The sequence below is a fragment of the Ceratotherium simum genome, chromosome 4 (genome assembly GCF_057802395.1).
Source record: "Ceratotherium simum simum isolate JZ-2026a chromosome 4, ASM5780239v1, whole genome shotgun sequence".
NCBI lineage: Eukaryota > Metazoa > Chordata > Mammalia > Perissodactyla > Rhinocerotidae > Ceratotherium > Ceratotherium simum.
In genome coordinates, this window is record NC_141903.1 from 19553977 (window position 1) to 19572058 (window position 18082).

General features: G+C 39.7%; 1 protein-coding gene across 1 annotated transcript in view; it reads left to right on the forward strand.

The window, feature by feature from the left end:
* EBF1 (EBF transcription factor 1) overlaps positions 1–18082 on the forward strand; it is a 385610-nt gene that overhangs the window by 20080 nt on the left and 347448 nt on the right. Inside the window, exon 6 of the mRNA XM_014786137.2 lies at positions 4584–4652. Coding sequence (XP_014641623.1) covers positions 4584–4652 — 69 coding nt within the window. The remainder of the gene's footprint in view (positions 1–4583; positions 4653–18082) is intronic.

An 18082-nucleotide genomic window follows, 5' to 3' on the forward strand; every position in this document is an offset into this window, starting at 1 on the left:
GGTACAATGCCTGTCACACATAGTAGGAGCCCAGAAACCACCCTTTTGAATGGATGGAGGTCCATCAGTCACACAGTAATGAGGATGTGCTCATCACTGTGATTTCTTTCATTAATATGGGAACTTTTCCCTTGTGGTGCTTTTGCGTTTGTTGTTCCATGTACTGCATTGTTTCCATCTGAGCCTTCTTCTGCCTTGAACATAAATGAATCTGTTCTCCTTTCAGCCTGTCTTTCTTGGTTAATGCCCATCTTGTGTGTGGTGGAGGTTGGTGCCAACTTTTCTTGGTCCTTCTTAGTTCAGTAGAAGGAAGTAGGGGGTAGTTCAGCTTAGAGCAGGGACTCTTGTGGACAGGAAAGACCGTTGTGGGGAAGAAGGACAGGTCCTTGCTCTGCTTGGCCCTGGGGTTATAAGTAGGGAGCTACAGGGGGACAGATGTGAGCTCAATCTAAGGGACGACCTTCCTTCCCCCAATGGCAGTTGATCTTTAATGTTTTGATAGGACAGTAATAATACAGTACAAAGCAGAAGATTGCAGAAGTATGTAAATAAAATATATACCCTCCATTCTTCCCCTCTTCTTATTCCCTCTCTGTAGGTTACTGCTTTGAAGTTTCTCTTCATTCATTCAAAAAAATGTTTTCTGAGGCCTTATTGTGTGTGGGGCTCTGTACCAATTGCTGGGAATATAGAGGTGAACAAAACAGTCTAAGATCCTGTCCTCACAGGGCTTATATTCTAGTGAGAGAGACAGACAATAAAGAAGAAGACAAATAAATATGAAAGATAATGTGGTGAGTGCAAGGAAGAAAAGTGAAGCAGGGTAAGGGGCTGGAGAGCTCTGGGGTGGCAGGGAGGCCTTTCCACGGTGATGACTCTGTGCAGAGATGTGAGTGAAATGAGAGCGTGAACCACACTCGCGACAAAGTCTCTCTTTGTCCCCGTCTCTCTCTTTCACTCTTTCATTTTCCTCCTAGAAATAGGACCATACCATACATAGTGTTCTGCAAGTTGGTTTTCCCAATTCACAGTATAACGTAGGCTTCCTTCCCAGATAGTGCATAAAAACCCACTTTCATTCTTTTTAATGCTGCACAGAATTCCATATAGACATGTATACGTATACACACTAATGTGTGTGTGTGTGTGTATATATATGTATATATATACATATTTTTTCTAAATGGGCTCATACTGTAGACACTATTTTGTTGCCACCCCAGGTGCAGAGCAGAGCCCAGGAGTCCCATTTTGGGAATGCTGACTGTGATGCAGTGACATGACCTGAGAGACAGGAAACCTGTTGGGCTGTTTTTCATACTTTGCCTAAAGTTTTCTTTATAAGTGTTAATTGACCTCCAGCCCCTTCTTCTGTTTTCTCCTCTTTCCTTCATTTCCCTACTTTATTCCTATTCTGTCCCTCCTTCTACACTTCCATTCTTTGAATCTGCCTGTTTCCCTGGGTGCCTTGGGGCACAGCAGAGAGGGGTGGTTCTCATTTATGCTGAGGTTCATTTCGGCTGGCTGCTTTCAAAGCCATCTTTATTTTAAGGGGATGAGGACAGTGCTTAAGTCAAAGGCTTAGTGTGGCACTTGCTTGGGGGAGGGAGTTCACTGTGTGGGGTGGGGTGGGAGTGAACCTTCCTTCCACCCTCAGTGTCTGCTCAGAGGGTCAGCTTGACTTTCTTTATCTGTCACCTTCCTATTTTCTTGGATTGTATTCCCCCCAATACATTACATTCTTTCATGAAGTCATTCATTCAATCCATCAATCAAGTCAATCAGTCAATATTTGAGCTTCTCTATTCTTATAGGCCTTATGCTACTCTTTAGGTAAATAAAACTAACAAACAATTTCGTCCTTTATGAAGCATATGGGTTAGTGGGGGAGGGGAGTGGGAGGAGAAGGATAGTAACAAAAAATACACAAATATATGTGTACAAATATAATTTGCATTGTGTTAAGTGCCCTGAAAAGAAAAACCAGGAGAAACCTAACTTTGATTAAGGGTAGGTGTCAGGGCCAACCTCTCCAAGGAATGAGCCTAGAGACTGGGATCTGAAGGGGGTGTAGAGGCTGGTCAACCAGGAGGGGTTGGAGGAAGAGGAGTCCAGGCAGGGAGGCCTGAGAACAGAGAGACTGAAATTGGCTGGCGAGGCTGAAGCTCGGCAAGTTGGAGGAGAGTGACAGGAGGCTGGGAGGTGGTCTGGGATCATGTCATGCCATAGATTTAATCTGAGTGCTACGGGAAGCCATTAAAAGATCTTGGGCAGTGAAGTGACATTGACATCCCATTGACGTTTGAAAAGATCACTCTGGCTGCTGCAGGGAGTCAGGAGTGGAGGCAGCAAGACGAGACGGGGTGAGAGGGCACTGCAGGGGTCCCAGCGAGAAAGGAAAGTGACTTGGATGAGGGTGGTGGCAGTGGGGAGGGAGAGAATCAGATAGGCTTAAGATGTAGATTCTAGTCCACGATTCTCATCATGCAAGTTGGAAGAGTCCCTGGAGGGCATTTAGTCTGGACAGGACCCTGGTGAGGGTGTGGCCACCGGAGACTTGCATTGCCCACTTGCTGTTCTGAAAAAGAAAGGAAACAGTGGAAAAGATAAAGGAGAAATAGACCTTCCCATCCATTGGTTTCCTGCCTAGGTAAAGGGGACTTGGGCTCTGTTGATGGGCTGCTTTTGGAGACCTGCTGCCTCTGCAGAGCACAGGGCGGCTGTGCTCAGACTTGGAGGAGGAGGCTGGAGGAGGAAGGAGCAGGGAGTGATAATGATGCTGTCGTTCATCGAGTGCTTAGTAGGGCCAGTCATGGACCCAGCTTTATGCCCTTGTCACATTGAATCTATGCCCAAGCTTAGAGGGGGGTACTACAATTGCTCCATTTTACAGATGAGGAGACTAAGACCCTATGAGATGGAGTACCTTGCTCAAGGTGACGCGGGTAGCTCTGTCTGATTCCAGAGCCAGTGTTCTTAACCATGATGCTCTTCTGGCAAACCCTTGACATGGAGGTGTAAGGAGATCAGAGTTCAGGGATGATGGAGTTTAGTTTTTAAATTATTTTTTGCATGCATTCCAACTACTGTACTTCTCACTCTCTTGTTCCTTGATGTGTCTCTTACGTATTGAGATACTCTGGGTTTTCTATCCGCAAAGTACTGGTATAGTAGAACTCAGGCCTGGAGGAAATAGTTTCCTCTGAATCAGAAAGGGAAGGGCTATACGGTGGGTGGGATTTTAGCTAGGGCTTTGACAAAGGAGATACAATTCTTACTATTGTTTTCAGGAGATATGAGAGACAAACAGAATTAGCACCAAATTTGGAAGCTGATTCTCTTCTCAGAGATATAGTTACCGCCACGAAAGAGACTTCCCAACTTTGGTGAAAGACTCCCTATGCAGGAGTATATTTCTGGGTCCTGATAATGAAGTTCAATGTTTGGTTCTCTCAGTAGCTCTCTAAATTTAGGCTCTATGATTCACTAAGTCAAGTGTGTGTGTGTGCACATGTGCGTGCCTGTGTAAGAGAGGGGGGGAAGTGCATATTTTATTTGTGGTGAGTGGTAATGTATAACCTTGGGATAACTTCCTCACCTCCTTGACTGATCAAATATGTGCTTTTATAGTGTGCCCCTGGGTGTAGAGTGGCCAGCGGACACATTTTTTATTTGCCAACAAGTCTCAGATGGATAGTTATCCATTGACCATGGGTAATTTTCAAAAACCCTAATTTTTCACCTTTTAGAAGCATCTCAGTTAAAAAAAAAACTTGATAGACTTAAGGTCACAGGTGGGTGGGATTTTGATAGTGGATGCTTTCTTGTCCATGGCTGCTTTTTCTCTGACCTAGTAAAGAGTGTCCGCTGTCGGGGCTGTGCTGGCCTTTGGATCAATTGTCTATAACGCTTCCAGAAAACTAACGGTGGCCAGCGCAGGACACAAAAGCCAGAGCACATGTGGATCTCCACTCTCTTGTATCTTGCCTCTTTGTCTAAATTATTGTGTTGTACTTTTATTTTCATGAAGATAGTTCAAATGCAAACAGTTATAGCTTTAGGGTTTTGGAAAGGCTGTGGTTGAAGGAAATGCCTCCCATGAAAGAGAAAGAAGAAAAAGGAACCCATTTAAAACAAAATGACTAGAGGGGGAGAAATCACTCATCCCTCATTATTGACAGGTTCCACACAATTAGTGTGATCTTGAGGGAAGAACGTTTGAGCCACCCACAACCCTGAATATTCTCATTGGGTAGATGTAATAATAATGCATTTCACAGTGAACTCTTCCAGTACTGCGGGCAGCGATGGGGAGAGCCCGTCTTAGGGCTGTCAGTTGTGGCTCATGGCTCAGGAGAGTCCCTCTCCCTCCCTCCTTCTTTGTGCTGGGAGAGGTTAAGCCTGGCCATTAACCCATAGGTGACCCAAATAGAATTTTCTGTCCCAGGGATCCGTTGATTGCCAGGTATGGCTTTGTGGTAATTCTAGCATTTGCAACCCAGCAATTTGAACCTTCTGTCTGCCTAAATGATGATTTTTACATTGTAATGGTTGTACTAAATCCTTTCGCTTTTGCTCCATAGCCGCTGTTGTGACAAGAAAAGCTGTGGCAACCGAAATGAGACTCCCTCAGATCCAGTGATAATTGACAGGTAGGGACCACTCTACTCTCACTGGATTCTTATTCCTCATTATAATGAAACACCTGCCTTGTGTCGCTCAGGGGTGAGGGTTAGGAAGGCATGTGGCCGAAATTTGCCTGTTGGTCATGACTTAAGCTGTGCCGAGCTGTTGCGATTCCTGGGAAATCCATATGGAATGTTCTTTGGAGGCCTGTTTTCTTGGATTGCTCTGGTTTTGTGTCTGATTCATGCTCCTAAAGGAATATTTTTTTTCTTTCCTGACTTTCTGTGGCTCAGTCCTCACGCTGTGCCAGGAAGCTTCAGAAATAAAATAATAATAGTTTGTGATTTATGAAATGTGGTGGGGTGCTTATAAATATTTAACTTTTATTTGAAAAATGTTTGAATCATTATCACTTTTAGCTACAGTAGTTCTGTTGGACATAATCCATCTACATTTTAAGGTCTTATTTATGCATAAAAGTGGTTTTAAAGAGATCTGTGAACCAAGATTTTCTACTGTTATTTCCCGGGTTTGATTGTAGTTGATATTGTATTGTAAGTTGATTAATTTATCCTGCTTGTCTTAATTATTGTGTTTTTAAACAGATCCATATTACTAATCTGACATGACCAAGTAAATCACTGTAGAACAATAAATCTATTTTAGTTGTTTGGTGCAATTTCGAGTCAGTGTGCGCACATATTATGCAAAGTCGCATTCCAAATATTCATTTTACATTTTAATTATTGAAATTCATTGTATGGAAACATGTATGATAAACCATTTGTTACATAGCATTACTCATTGAGAGTTAAATGGCCTGGAAGGTTTATAGACACTGTCAGTTGTCAGCTGGGAAAAGAGCTAGCATCCTCCACTAGCCTGAAAAGAGTCTTGCAAATAAGACTGACTGGTCCCTCACTGAGGCAATAGAGCTGAACACAAGTCCTTTTCTGGGTTTGGTAATATTGATTTTTGACAACCCCCCTGCCCCACCTATCTGTTTCTCCAATTCTACACCTTTTTGGGGCTTGCTTTATCATTTTTTGGTTAACTGGAAAAATATTTGCTTCATCATAATTTATGTCAAAACATTGTTGCTTTTGACGTATGTGATTCTTCAGGCTTAAACCCAATTTCAATTGCCAAGTAGCTTTATAAAGCTTACATTTCAGTCAGATATTTTAATTAACTGTCTCTAATATTTCCTAAAAACATATACTTTTGCTTGATAAACAAGCATTAATATACTTGATTCACAGTTAACACATGCGAGCATCTAATGGGTAGTGGGGTTGTGTGCTGCCTATAGAATTAGAATAGTGTGTTTATCTGCGAGAGCAGACGTGCCATTCATGTAATTTCTTTTTCTGCCATGAAAGATAAATCTGCAAATGAATAAGGTAAAAAATAAATATAGCTTTTATACTGTTTGTTGCATTTAAATACACTTCTTCAAAATTCTGTTTGTTATTTTAAGCAAGTTTTTCTCACTCTTCTGTTAAAAAGACAGTGTTCTAATCAAAGGACCAGCCCAAATATTCCCCCAAACTTTGAAACTATCAGCATTTTCTTCTGCTACACAGTTCCTTTGGGTTGAGATGATGACAAGAACCTTACCTTGCCACCCGCAATGAAAACACCTTTTTTGCTTGTGAATGGGTTAAGCTTTTAAGTTCTTCGTTTGGTTTTAAGCCGTGACTCTGATATAGAAGGTTGATATGACTGTGGTTTGAATAACATTTGATTTTGACCTGTTCCTGTGGGTTGCGATGGCCTAAGAAACTTGACTCACGGGCGCTGTAATTAGCCCGGCCCGTGTTTTTGAAACAGGATTGTGTTACCTGGATTGCATTAGTGTGGCTTCTATTGTTGCCGCCTTGCATCTGTCCCAGTAGGGTACTTAAAACCTTCTCTTGGCTGGGGTAGTTCAAACAATTTAGGCAAAATAAGTATGCACTTTATACTGTTGGTGGCTTTGGAGATATTACTCACGATATTCATCCTTTTCATTTTTTTCCTTTTTGGTTTGACAAAGTTGAAAACAGTGTGTAGCCAATCTTGGTCTATTAAGAGAGGCGTATTTTAAAAACGGCTGAAACCCAGTGTATCTGCACAAGTCCCAACATATGTTTATTTGCTGGCTGTTGCCACTGTCTCCCATGAACTCTTTTCAAGCAGTGATGCCAGCTGATATGCAAAACCTCATTTAGCTATTTTTATTTGCATCTGAGTTTTCAGAATTTATTTGTTCTTCAGTCTGCCAAAGGTTTTAAAAGCTCCAGTCCTGTCTGTGCTGATATGTGAAACTTCCATTTTTAACAACAAGAGAAGAGAAAAACAACAAGAAAAGAACTTACACGAGGAAGGGCAAAATAGAAAAGATTTTTCAATCCCATAAAATTGCTGCAAAGGAAGAAAAAATGATGGCAACCGTGTTTGAATTTCATAGTTTCCAATTTGATTCTGTATTACCGATTGCATAATATCTGCGTTACGTGCTTAGGGTTTGATTTGCTTTCAGATTTATGGATGTGAATCCCTGCATATTTTGTAAAAATAGATTATGGGGCCTGCATTCAGTAGCAATAGTAACTGTTTTTACAAGATGCATACAATATACAATTATAGAGCTGAGGATACAGGCGATCGTTGTGTTAGGAATTAGCATAGTTTTAAAACGCAGTCACCTTTTGGGCACCAATTTTTAGCTCCCTTTGCTTGTCCTTCGGATTTTGGAAGAACACTGCTATTTTTGTCAGTCAAAAGACTTTTAGCAGTGGTTATTCAGGAAAACTATTTATAGGAGAGATAGAAGAGGCTTGCTGGTCATACGGCAATGGTGCAGGGTAAGCTATTTCTGTGTTAAATTTTGGCTGTATTATTTGCTGCCAGTGATTTGGGGACATCAGCTTGGCGTATTCTATCAAAAAAGTGGAATTAACAAAATCAGCAGTTGCATACAGCGATTTACAAAATGGGTTTCTACTGCGTTCTTTTATAATAGCATGCAACAAAGTAAGAAAAATATGACCCAAACTCTTTATAATTGTGACAGTTCATCAAGGCACTTCCAAAAAGTTTGTAGGAAAATGCCTGTAAATTGAGGAAGTGTGCATCTAGAGTTGACTGCCAGGTTATATTTCTGCCTGATGCCAAATAGCTTGATTAAGAATTATAAAACCCAGGCTGTGCCTAGTGATCCAGATATTTGGGCGGTGTAGATGTGGGAAAAGTCAAATGTGTTAGTTTAATAGCTGATGACCAGGAACTAATAACAGCAAATTTCATTATCGTTGGGGTAAAAGGCTATGTGGGGTAATTATTGTTAAAGTAAAAAGCAAAATATGACTTGCAGTTATTGAATTAAGATGCAGATTGATTTAACATATTCACACAGTAACTCGTATTTGAATTTAAAAGGTTTGCAATAAAATTGGTGTTTAGAAATTGAATAAAATGTAGTTTTATTACCACATTGGATATCCTTGTGTCCTAACCTTTTTCCTTGGAGTTACCTCAGTTCAATAAATAAAACCTCATTAGACTATTCCCATTTCAACGAGTTTATTAAATTTTGCAGGAGTAATTAGCATAAGCTGTGCTAATTTTTCTGGAAGACTAATGAGGGAGGTTCTTAATTAGGTTTACTTTGTAAGAATCAGAAAAGATGTTAATGACAAAAGTCACATAGGGTAGTCTGAATTGGGAACCCAGTTTTTCTCAATCTATAAAAAAAGCTTCCATTTTCTATGTGGAAACTTCTTTAGCATTGCTTGAACTGAATATAGTAAGTGTGCAGACTGTTATTCTGTATCTAGTTAGTTAGGATTACCATCCATTCTTGATTTGCTTCACAAAACTCTCTATTTTCCTACTGTGGACTCACTAAACTATCTTTGAGCAATGACATGGTTGAATACAGATGGTCTTAGAAAAACATTTCTTTCTCCAAATTATGCTATAGGATTCCTTTCACGTAGAGCCCTGAAGTTTCTGGCCAGATTTGTGTCGCTTATTTCCAGGAGGGCAGGATAGGGAATGGCTCAATATTTGTTTGTTTATTTGGTTTTTCAATTTAGAATCAGCGTGTTTGATGAAGTAGTTAGACCACTAAGTAAAGGGAGACAGTAAGAGCCCAATTCTTCATGTCCTTATACTGTGGATCCTGAGAAGTTAACAAGTGGAATTTTTCCTTTTAATGGATAGAAATAATAAAGGATAAAATTCCTCCTCAAACCATGTTCTGTCTCGTGTGTATTTAGACATAGTCCTTTTGAGATATAATGTGGCTTGAGTTACTTGCCAGTTTTGAGTTCCTCACAGCCAATATGAAAAACATCGATTTTTAAAGCCTGTTGACTAACATACCTCTAAAGATTTTGGACTTGCGTATTGTCACTTTAACGCTTTAACAGATTTGTCTTTCTTTTCCATTTATAAGAATCCCTGTATCTACGTTTGAGATGTAAGCCTTGACATGTAGCATTAAAAAAAATATACGAATTTAGTAACATGGAAACCTAGCCTGTTTAGATTACAGTCTTCAGGCCACACTTACCCAACGGTCTCCTAAAAAGAAAAAAAAGGCTATGTTTGTCTTTTCACAGATTTTCTAAAGATCTTCCACAGCTAAATCACTCTCATTTGGGTTTGTTTTATGATTATTTTCTGAAATAGAGTGTTCAGGAGTGAAAATATTAGAATGCTTGTTTTATCTGTTGATTTTACGTGATGTACGTCACATGAACAGAAAAGCTCAACCATGTCCGAGTTGTTGAGAGAAACAACTTTATTTAAGACCCATTCTTCATCTAAGAGGTAAAATGCTGTGATAGGACTTTTCGGAACAGTGCGGTGTCGTCTTGTCACTAAGCTAATTTCTTGGTTAAATTGATCCTGATGTATTTATATAACATATATGTTCATCTGTATAATAGGAAAACAATAGTAAAACTTTAGAATTAGGATATAGTTGTGTGGGTTTTTATGTTTTTGTTTTACCATTGAGCAGGGTGAGGTATCCCCTAATTCCTGTATTCACAGTCATAAGATGGTGAAGGCATCTGGGCCCCTCAACAATAAGTGATTTCCCTCTGTCTTTTATCATCAGATGTAAATCCCAAAATGTATTAAAATTTTTTTCTTTCTTATCTTCTTTAAAGTCCTCAACTAACATGAACATAAACATATACTTTTATTAAAGTTGCAAATGAGGCTTTTAATCAGAGTTTCATGGCTTCGTGGCATTGACCTTTCAACGCTTAATATTTTGGTCTTCATCCAGTTCTTAGAAGGACCAACCGCTAAGCATAGTCACTCTGTAAGTTACACGAACGACTGTCTGGGGCACGAAGAACAGAGCTGTAAATGCATTTCTTGGAGTTCGGATAAGTCTTTATATCACCCGATTTCTTAACTTTGAATGCTCCTCCGTTAAAATAGAAGGAGGAGGAATTCACCCTTTAAAATTCCCTCCGGCAGGATAATAGCTGTCCTCATGGTCGGTTGGAGTGGTTTGCGTTTTTACAAAAGTGAAAAGCCGGAGTTGACACAAGCATGAATTTACAGTGGTTTATTAACCCTAGTGTATTTAAACACTTGTTTTCTCAGTGGGAATTCACATGCGATTATTAGCGATGAGACTTATGTAAGAGAGTATCATTCCCAATTTGATCACATATCAGATCATACTGTTCTGAATAGGAGCTGAGCCCTGTACATTTGTGTGCAGTTTGCTACTGTGATAAGAAAATAATAAATACAATAAGCTAATAGCAGTTATATTCCATTTGCTATCAGCTATTCCCACATACACAACCAGGACACATTAAAATGCATTTCAAATATGCTGACAATATATCACAATGCAAAGTACTTTTACATGATATAATACTCCTGCAGACACTGTATAATGAACAACAGTGGTTTTCCTGTAAAGGAAATAATGGCAGCAACTTCCAAGAAATGTGTTTAACGCAGCTTCAGAGAATCAGCAGTGTACATGTGTAACTGGCCTGCGTGTCAGCTCACAGTGTGGGTTTTTATCCCGTGTCATCATAACTTTGCTTTTGTAACAGTTCTGGAAAAATACAGAAAAGCAGTACAAAGTCCCCTGTGTGTCATCTAGCAACTTTGCACAGTTTGTGATGAGAATATATCACTGTATTAAATATGCATTTGCTTTTCTAAAAGAAGTTGCTTAGAATGGAAGAAAAACCCCAAACCCTCCAAGCTCAACTCTCCATTGATAAATTCCCTTCATTTCTCCCTACTGCCAGCGCCTGACCAAACTCTAATAAAAATTGGCCACATTTTAAAAACTCCATTTAGAGGTCCCTGTATATAAAGAGATGGTATTTTGGTCATTTTAATTTGCTTGAGGTACTATCTGAAATAGACTACTAATTTTTCCTTCTTTTCCCTCCTGCTAGCCCATCTCTCTCTTTACAAATTGTGTAACTATATACTGTCCGGGACAATATAAAAGCGACCTAAATACTCCAATTGCAATCACTGAAATATGGTGAACAGTGCAGGTTTGTCTGTGGGTGCTTACTGCCCTCAAAGATGTGGGTAGATGAAGATAAACCTCCTTTGCAAACTCTTTCTCCAGTTACAAGCCTTTGTCCCGAAGCAAATGAAGTTTTTAACATTATAGTACTTATTGTAATAGAATTTTAATTGCCTTAACCTGCTAATGTGTGAAGCTGAGTGTGTGTGTGTTTGTGTGTGTGTGTGGATTCTTCATGGAGAAGGGAGTCAAGCCAAAAAAAAAAAAAGCCTGCATATTTTCCGTGGGAGACGGGGGTCACATATGGTAAATGATGCAAACTTAATGAAACTGATTCTGGGGAAGAGAATGCCATTGGCGTTCCATCCATGTAATGTATACTCCACTTTCAGTGGGAACAGAGTGGTCTTCAGCATGCTTTGGGGATTTTTATTTTTGAAGGTGAAGTGCTTGCTTCCAGTTCCAAACTTGCTTCCAAACCCCACTTGTAAAGACTTAACTAGACAAGCTGGCAAATTATATAGCTTGATCCCACACAATAACCTCCAAAGTGGCACTCGATAACTATACCATCCCGCTAACTGTTTGAGGCACAATAGTTTTGTAATATAATATAAAGTAATAGTGTTAGCTAACACATCTTTAATAAGATATTGTTCGTGCCTTTGCCATATGCTACCGAGCAGCCTCTCGCTCGTGGGCCTTTTGATTCCTCTCAATAAGATTATTTCAAATACTCTAATCCTGAATCATTGACATGAATACAAAAGCCTAGTGACATCTAATAGATGCCTCTTAGCTTTGCTTTTCCTCTTGTTCCTTTCCTTTTTCTTCTCTTTTTACCTGACAAAAAGCTTATAGACACTTGGGCTCTGTCTCTCAGTAGCAGCATGGGGGGCTCCTCATGAAATGTAAAGGAGCAAAAAGGACTGACAGAGGCCCGATAAACTACAGAGTGAAGGGCCATAGATTAAAAGTAAATGCGGTAAATCCTGCGCTGTACACTTACTTGTCCTTTCATTGTTTTCTTTAACACTTTCAGTGCCAGGGCAGGGAAAAAAGAGAAACTAATAATCACATTGCACGTGTGCATTTTTAATCTAGACACGGTCACTATACATATTGTGTAGGGTTTTGGCAAGATTCTCAAATTTCGGTTCATGTAAAGATTGTGATGGTTTTAAAAAATGCCTCCTTAGTTTATATCAAGAATCCCTTAAGAACTTTTTTGCTCATTTGCTGCTCGATTGACCAAATATTGGTCCTGTGTATGCGGAGAGGTGGGTCAGTAGGTCAGAAGAGCCCTTCTGTAGGGTGTGAACACTTCTGACCTGGCATTTCAAGGTGGAAATAACTTTTTATCTTCTTTTTGAATCAATGAATTGGAAGTTATCAAAGTAAATTTTAGGAAATTTTGTTCCATGATATTAGCTGCTGCTTTTTCGTGTGGCCTTGCTCCTTGCTAGTGTCCTGAGTGCTCTGGCTGCCCTGGACGGTGCCCTCTACTCAGGCTGGTGGTGTGCACTGAAGAGGGCGGAGCGTGGCTCGGTAACTCTTCCAATGGCCAGAGGTTGTTCCCTCGCCGTCTTCTCCACCTTTCCAAAGCAACCATGATTTGACTAAAGCTTTTTTTTTTTTTTTTTACTCTATCTGAAGGTCAATCATGTTAGGTGCAATTTATTTATTATTGTTCAATAGAACAATAATTTCTCCCTGTATTTAATATGCTTCCTGTTCATTAGTGTTCTGATCTGTTAGTAATACCTTAAAACGTCATTTGTAATGGTCTTGGATGCACTGTTGGTTGAAGTCCCCACACAAAATGGAAAGTTACTTGAAGAACTCTGGACCTGTATCCAATTTGGTTATTCTCACACGTACGCACACACACACACACACACTCATTACAAAGACAAAAAAAAAGAAAAATGAGAAGTCTCTTTTTAATTTATTAGAACGTTCTTTAGGAAAGAAAGTTGGTTAAGAGTTAAACTGGTTATCTTTGAAGCTATTACAAACAGTGTTTAAAACCTGTTTCTCTACACAATCTTGATGTTTTCTTAAAGCCAGATTCTAATCTCAGAAGTATGGCGTACATTTGAGAATATCTTTAAAAAAATTGAGCCCTTTCTGTGGCCATAGGAGTGGGAGTGTCCTATTCTGGCCGTCCACACGTTTTCTTAAAGACCAGCATCTGAGGCCTGGCCTATAGACACCTTAAAACAAAACAAACAAAATCCCTGACCATTATGAATTTGATAGTAATGGACATCTGAATGGTATTGCAAAATTTTAGAGATCTTTAAGGAGTAATATTTCAGAGAATTCTCTTCACACAAATGTGAGGCACAAATTAGCTCCATTTTACAGATCTGTAAACTGAGGCACACAGCCTAAGGAACTTTATTAGTGACAAAGTAAGTGATTAGAAACTCCATCTCTCTGCTCTCAGCCTGATTTCCTCCCCCCTCGATTGCCCAGTAAGAAAAAAAATACTATTTTCAGTATTTGATGCAATCTCATTTATTTTTCTTGATATTCACAATTCCTCCTTTCCATGTATTAATCTAAACCGTTTTAGCTAAATAGTTTTCTTAATAGATCTGGCACTTAACTTTTGGGATTAAAAAATAATAATATGACATATAAATTGTTGTACTCATTGCTGGAGCAATATTTGAGTTTTTGTGTCCTCATTTAATTTGATGAGTAAACCAGTGTGTGTTTCATTGGGAAAAAACAGGCACTACTCTAAAGAGAAGTCTGGGAGAAGGCAGAGTATGATGGAAAAGGCATAGATTTTGGAGTCCACTGGCTGAGGATCAAATGCTTCCACTGCTGTTTACCAATACGTGAGCCTCAGGGGGCTCAGTGTTCCCATCTGTAAAATGGGACAAGTCATTGCAATTTTGAAGAGTTGTGCGAGTTAAAATAGCCAGCCCAGGGCTTGGCAAGTATTAGGTGCTTGAAATCAGTAGCTCTTGCAATTTGAACTTAATATATTCCATGTGAATTGTTATTCTTAATGTGATGATGGCCACGGAACTTTCTTATAAGCAAAATTACGTTACTGAAGTCTATCATGGTAGCTAAGTTTATTGTGGATGAGGAGTCACTCATTTTTTCTTTCCACACATATTTATTGAGCCTCTCCTGTATGCACGCACTATTTTCAGGATTGAGGATATAGCAGTGAGCATGACAGACATGGTTCCTGCCTTCATGGAGCTTTCAGTGCCTCAGAGTTGACCAAAAAAAAAAAAAAAAAGAATAAATTGGATTAGTAAGTGTAAACAAAGAATATACTGAATATATTGATTTTTTTTAAAAAATAGAAGAATGCTATTTTAGAGAGGGATCATAATGCAGAGGAAACATATCCCTGGGATGAAGTTGCCTTTTAGCTCTTACTCAGTGACATTGAACCTGGACAAACTCTGTGGCTTTGTTGCCCTCCTCCCAGGCGGTCTACACATTGGCTAAGACCACAGGCTGTGGAGTCAGACCCCCTCAGATCAAATCCCCGCTCTGCCAGTGTTTGACTTCAGGGTTGCGGGCAGATCATTTAACTTCCCTAAGCCCCAGTTTCTTCATCTATAAGACTGGGATAAGAGTGGTAGTTCCTACTTTATAGAATTGTGGTAAGGAGTAAGTAGACAATACACGGAGAGCACTTAGCACAATGCCAGGCACATAAATCATATTCAGTAGAAGGTGGCTGTCCTTTTCAAAATAAGGGCCAGAATGAAGAGATCTCTAAGACCCTTTCCAGCTATGGAATTCGAACTTCAGTTCCCCTTGGTCTTGCTGAGGCAGAGGAACTCTTCAGGAGGTAGACCGTAGGCTCCAGAGGGCAGTGACATGCGTGTGTTGGTGGCTGCTGTACTCCCAGTGCTCAGCAAACTGCCTCCCTGCTGTGCAGTAGGTGCTTCAGTCTGTTTTTGTGAAAAGAAAGAAAGAAAGGAGCTAGAAATGTAGTTGTTGAATCTGGTGGTCTCATCTCTGCATAAAGACAGGCTTGTTACAACCACACAATGAAGTGAAAAGGCACTGCCATTAAAGAATGAGGAGAAACAGAAAATGTAAGATAAAATATTAAATTTGTTACACTTAAAAATGTTAATCTTCACACAATTACCATGCAAATCCCCTCATTGCCTAACTATTTAATTGATCAAGTAAAGCACAGAGCAGAGAAATGAAAAACCCTGCTGTTGACATTCTCACAAAGCACATTTTCAAGAATATATTCTGTTAACTAGTATGTCTGTTGGATACACTAACGTGAATTTAAAACACACACACACGTATAGCATCCTTTGCAAGCAAGCAGATTTCAGAGCGTTTGCCATATTTTTCTATGGCAACTTGGTGATCTCGCATTATTATATCAAACGTGAAATCAGTGTAGGGTAACATATGTTTCAGCAGTGCCTTTGTTTCATATAATGTTAGAAGCTAAAAGTTCACCATTGTTTCTTTTGGACAGGTATAATATTGACATGCTACACTGGCGATTGAAGGGTTAATGAATTCTCTCTCTCTCTCTCTCTCTCTCTCTCTCTCTCTCTTTCTCTTTCTCTCTCTCTCTCTCTCCCCCAACTCCCTCTCCCTCTCTCAACCCCTCTGTCCTCCACCCCAATCCCATCATGTGCCTGGTTGACTCTGAAAGAAGGGGCTTGAAGTTGCCCACAGGGCATCCCTTTTCCCAGCCTTCTCCAAGGCCACCTGGGCAGACAGGAGCTTGCCTCCTGTCCTTAGGACACAAAATCCAATCAGGCACCATGTCTGCCGGTCTCTCTGACCTGCGAGCTGGGCAGAGGGAGGAGAAGCAGAGGCCGCTCACACTCACAGTTGATAGGCTGCGTCTTTGTGGCTTTAGGGGGCTCCTGCGTCTACTCGAGGAAGGAAGTTCTCCCTTATTTTCAAGATAAGGTGTCATTCATGAGAGCAACGTGCTGCACTAATCAGGTTAATTGAGAGGCCCCAAATCATCTTTATTGAGCCCATCTCTTCTTCCTGTTAAAGGCAGATACTGTAGACAGACATGACACATATTTTAGTTTTTCCTGCAAAGCCTGTGAAATCTGCAGGCGTGCAGGGAACGTAGGTTCAGCCGAACATCGTTCAAGCTACTTGAGCACGGGTTCTTATCGAAGTACAGCATAGCATTAAAATAAAAACAAAAGCAAAAATCAGTGCCTTCAAATGTCTGATATTTTCCTTGTCTTTTTTTAATGTTAAGATAATCTCAGTGTTTCGGATCAGCCCAGAATGACTGTTCGTCAAAGAATCCAGATTGATTCCTCCCTGGCTATTTTATTTAAGATTGAAACAAAAAATTGCATCGTGATGTGTCATCAGTGACAAGGAGTTTCTCGGGCTGTGTTTCGATACTTCAGCGCCCAAGCCGGACGTGGGGGGCTGTGGCCCTGACTAATGGCGTCTCGGGCCTCTGCCTGGAGCCCCTGAGTGGAGAGGAAAACAGAGCTGGTTCAACTGAATTCCGTGAAGGGCGAGGGTTTCTCCTCCCTCTTCTCCATTCAGAATGATTTGTCATAGTTTAATTTTAAACTATCATTGACAATTCTTTCTTTCGACCCCACCTCTTTCTCCCTTTTTTTTCTTGGAAGTTCCAGGAATGACTTTAATTATCTCCACAATCAAATTCTCATTGCTGCCTCTGTGGAAGTGTGTAGTCATAGATTGCAAGGATTATTTTCTTTAGCACTTGGGGATAGAGAAACCGGTTGTTTCAAAATGAGAACCAGCTGGTTCCACAGAGCCCTATTTAATGGGGAGCCACTTTGTACACAAACCTTGGCTCAGGTCGGTCATTACGCCAAGCCCCAAATCAGCAGTGTTTGGTCTATCACCCTTTATTAAATGTTGAGCGAGGAGTGATTTAGCCGATATGATAATAATAATAATAATTAAAAAAAACACACCCTGCATCTTTAATTTTGCCTCTGCCAAACACTTGGATTTAGAAGGAGCATTTCTCCAGCTTCTTCCTGTGGTAATTATGTTGTAGACCTAGTTTACCACTGCTTTCTCATAGATGGCTGGTGTGTGTGTGTGTGCATGTGTGTGTGTGCGTGTGTAGCTTTCACCCTCTCTAAATCTAGAAAATAAAATTAAGCTCATCTTTCAACATAATCTTCTATCTGACAAGCACAGTAGATAGATGAAAGGTAGATAGCCAAGTTGTGGGTCCCATTAATAGAACCAATTGGAGGGCAGAGATAACTGCTATTATCAAACATCCTTTATGCCAGCCTGTAAAATACAGATGAGGGTGATATACCATATATATTTTGCTGTCTTTCTAGCTTGTAGGAATTGGTTTGTTGTCATACCTTGTTAATCTCTGGCAGCACCAAATTCAATTTCAAATGAGGAAAGTACTTTTACTAGTTCACCGTACAAAATATTTTTTAAACATGCAAAGAAGGACAAAAAGCATAAAAGATACATAAAACCACGGTATTCAGTTATGAGAATGATTTTTTTTTAGAACCCAGGCTGCATTTTTATAAAATAAACTAATTTTTGGGGACTGCAACATTTATTAAATCAGGGTTTGAAGGATGAAAAAAGCAGTTTCATAAAGATTTTTAAAAATCTAGTTTAACCACATTTTCTCTTACAAATGTGAGAAATTACTTGCATTGCTAATAAAACTATATGGCTATTTTTTTTTTATTATGACATACTTTTCTACATTGACATCAACATAAAATAATTTGAAGAAAGAGTAAAAATATAGAAATTTATTCTCACAGGGAGTTTGATCAATAAGCTGAGTGCTGGTATATATGTTTTTACTTGTTTTATTTTTAGGATTTCCATATTGAAACATGATTTGAGTGAAATCTTATCTAATGATGTTTTGTTTGTTTGTTTACCAACTACTTTGGTTATGTAATGTCTCTTTAGTTC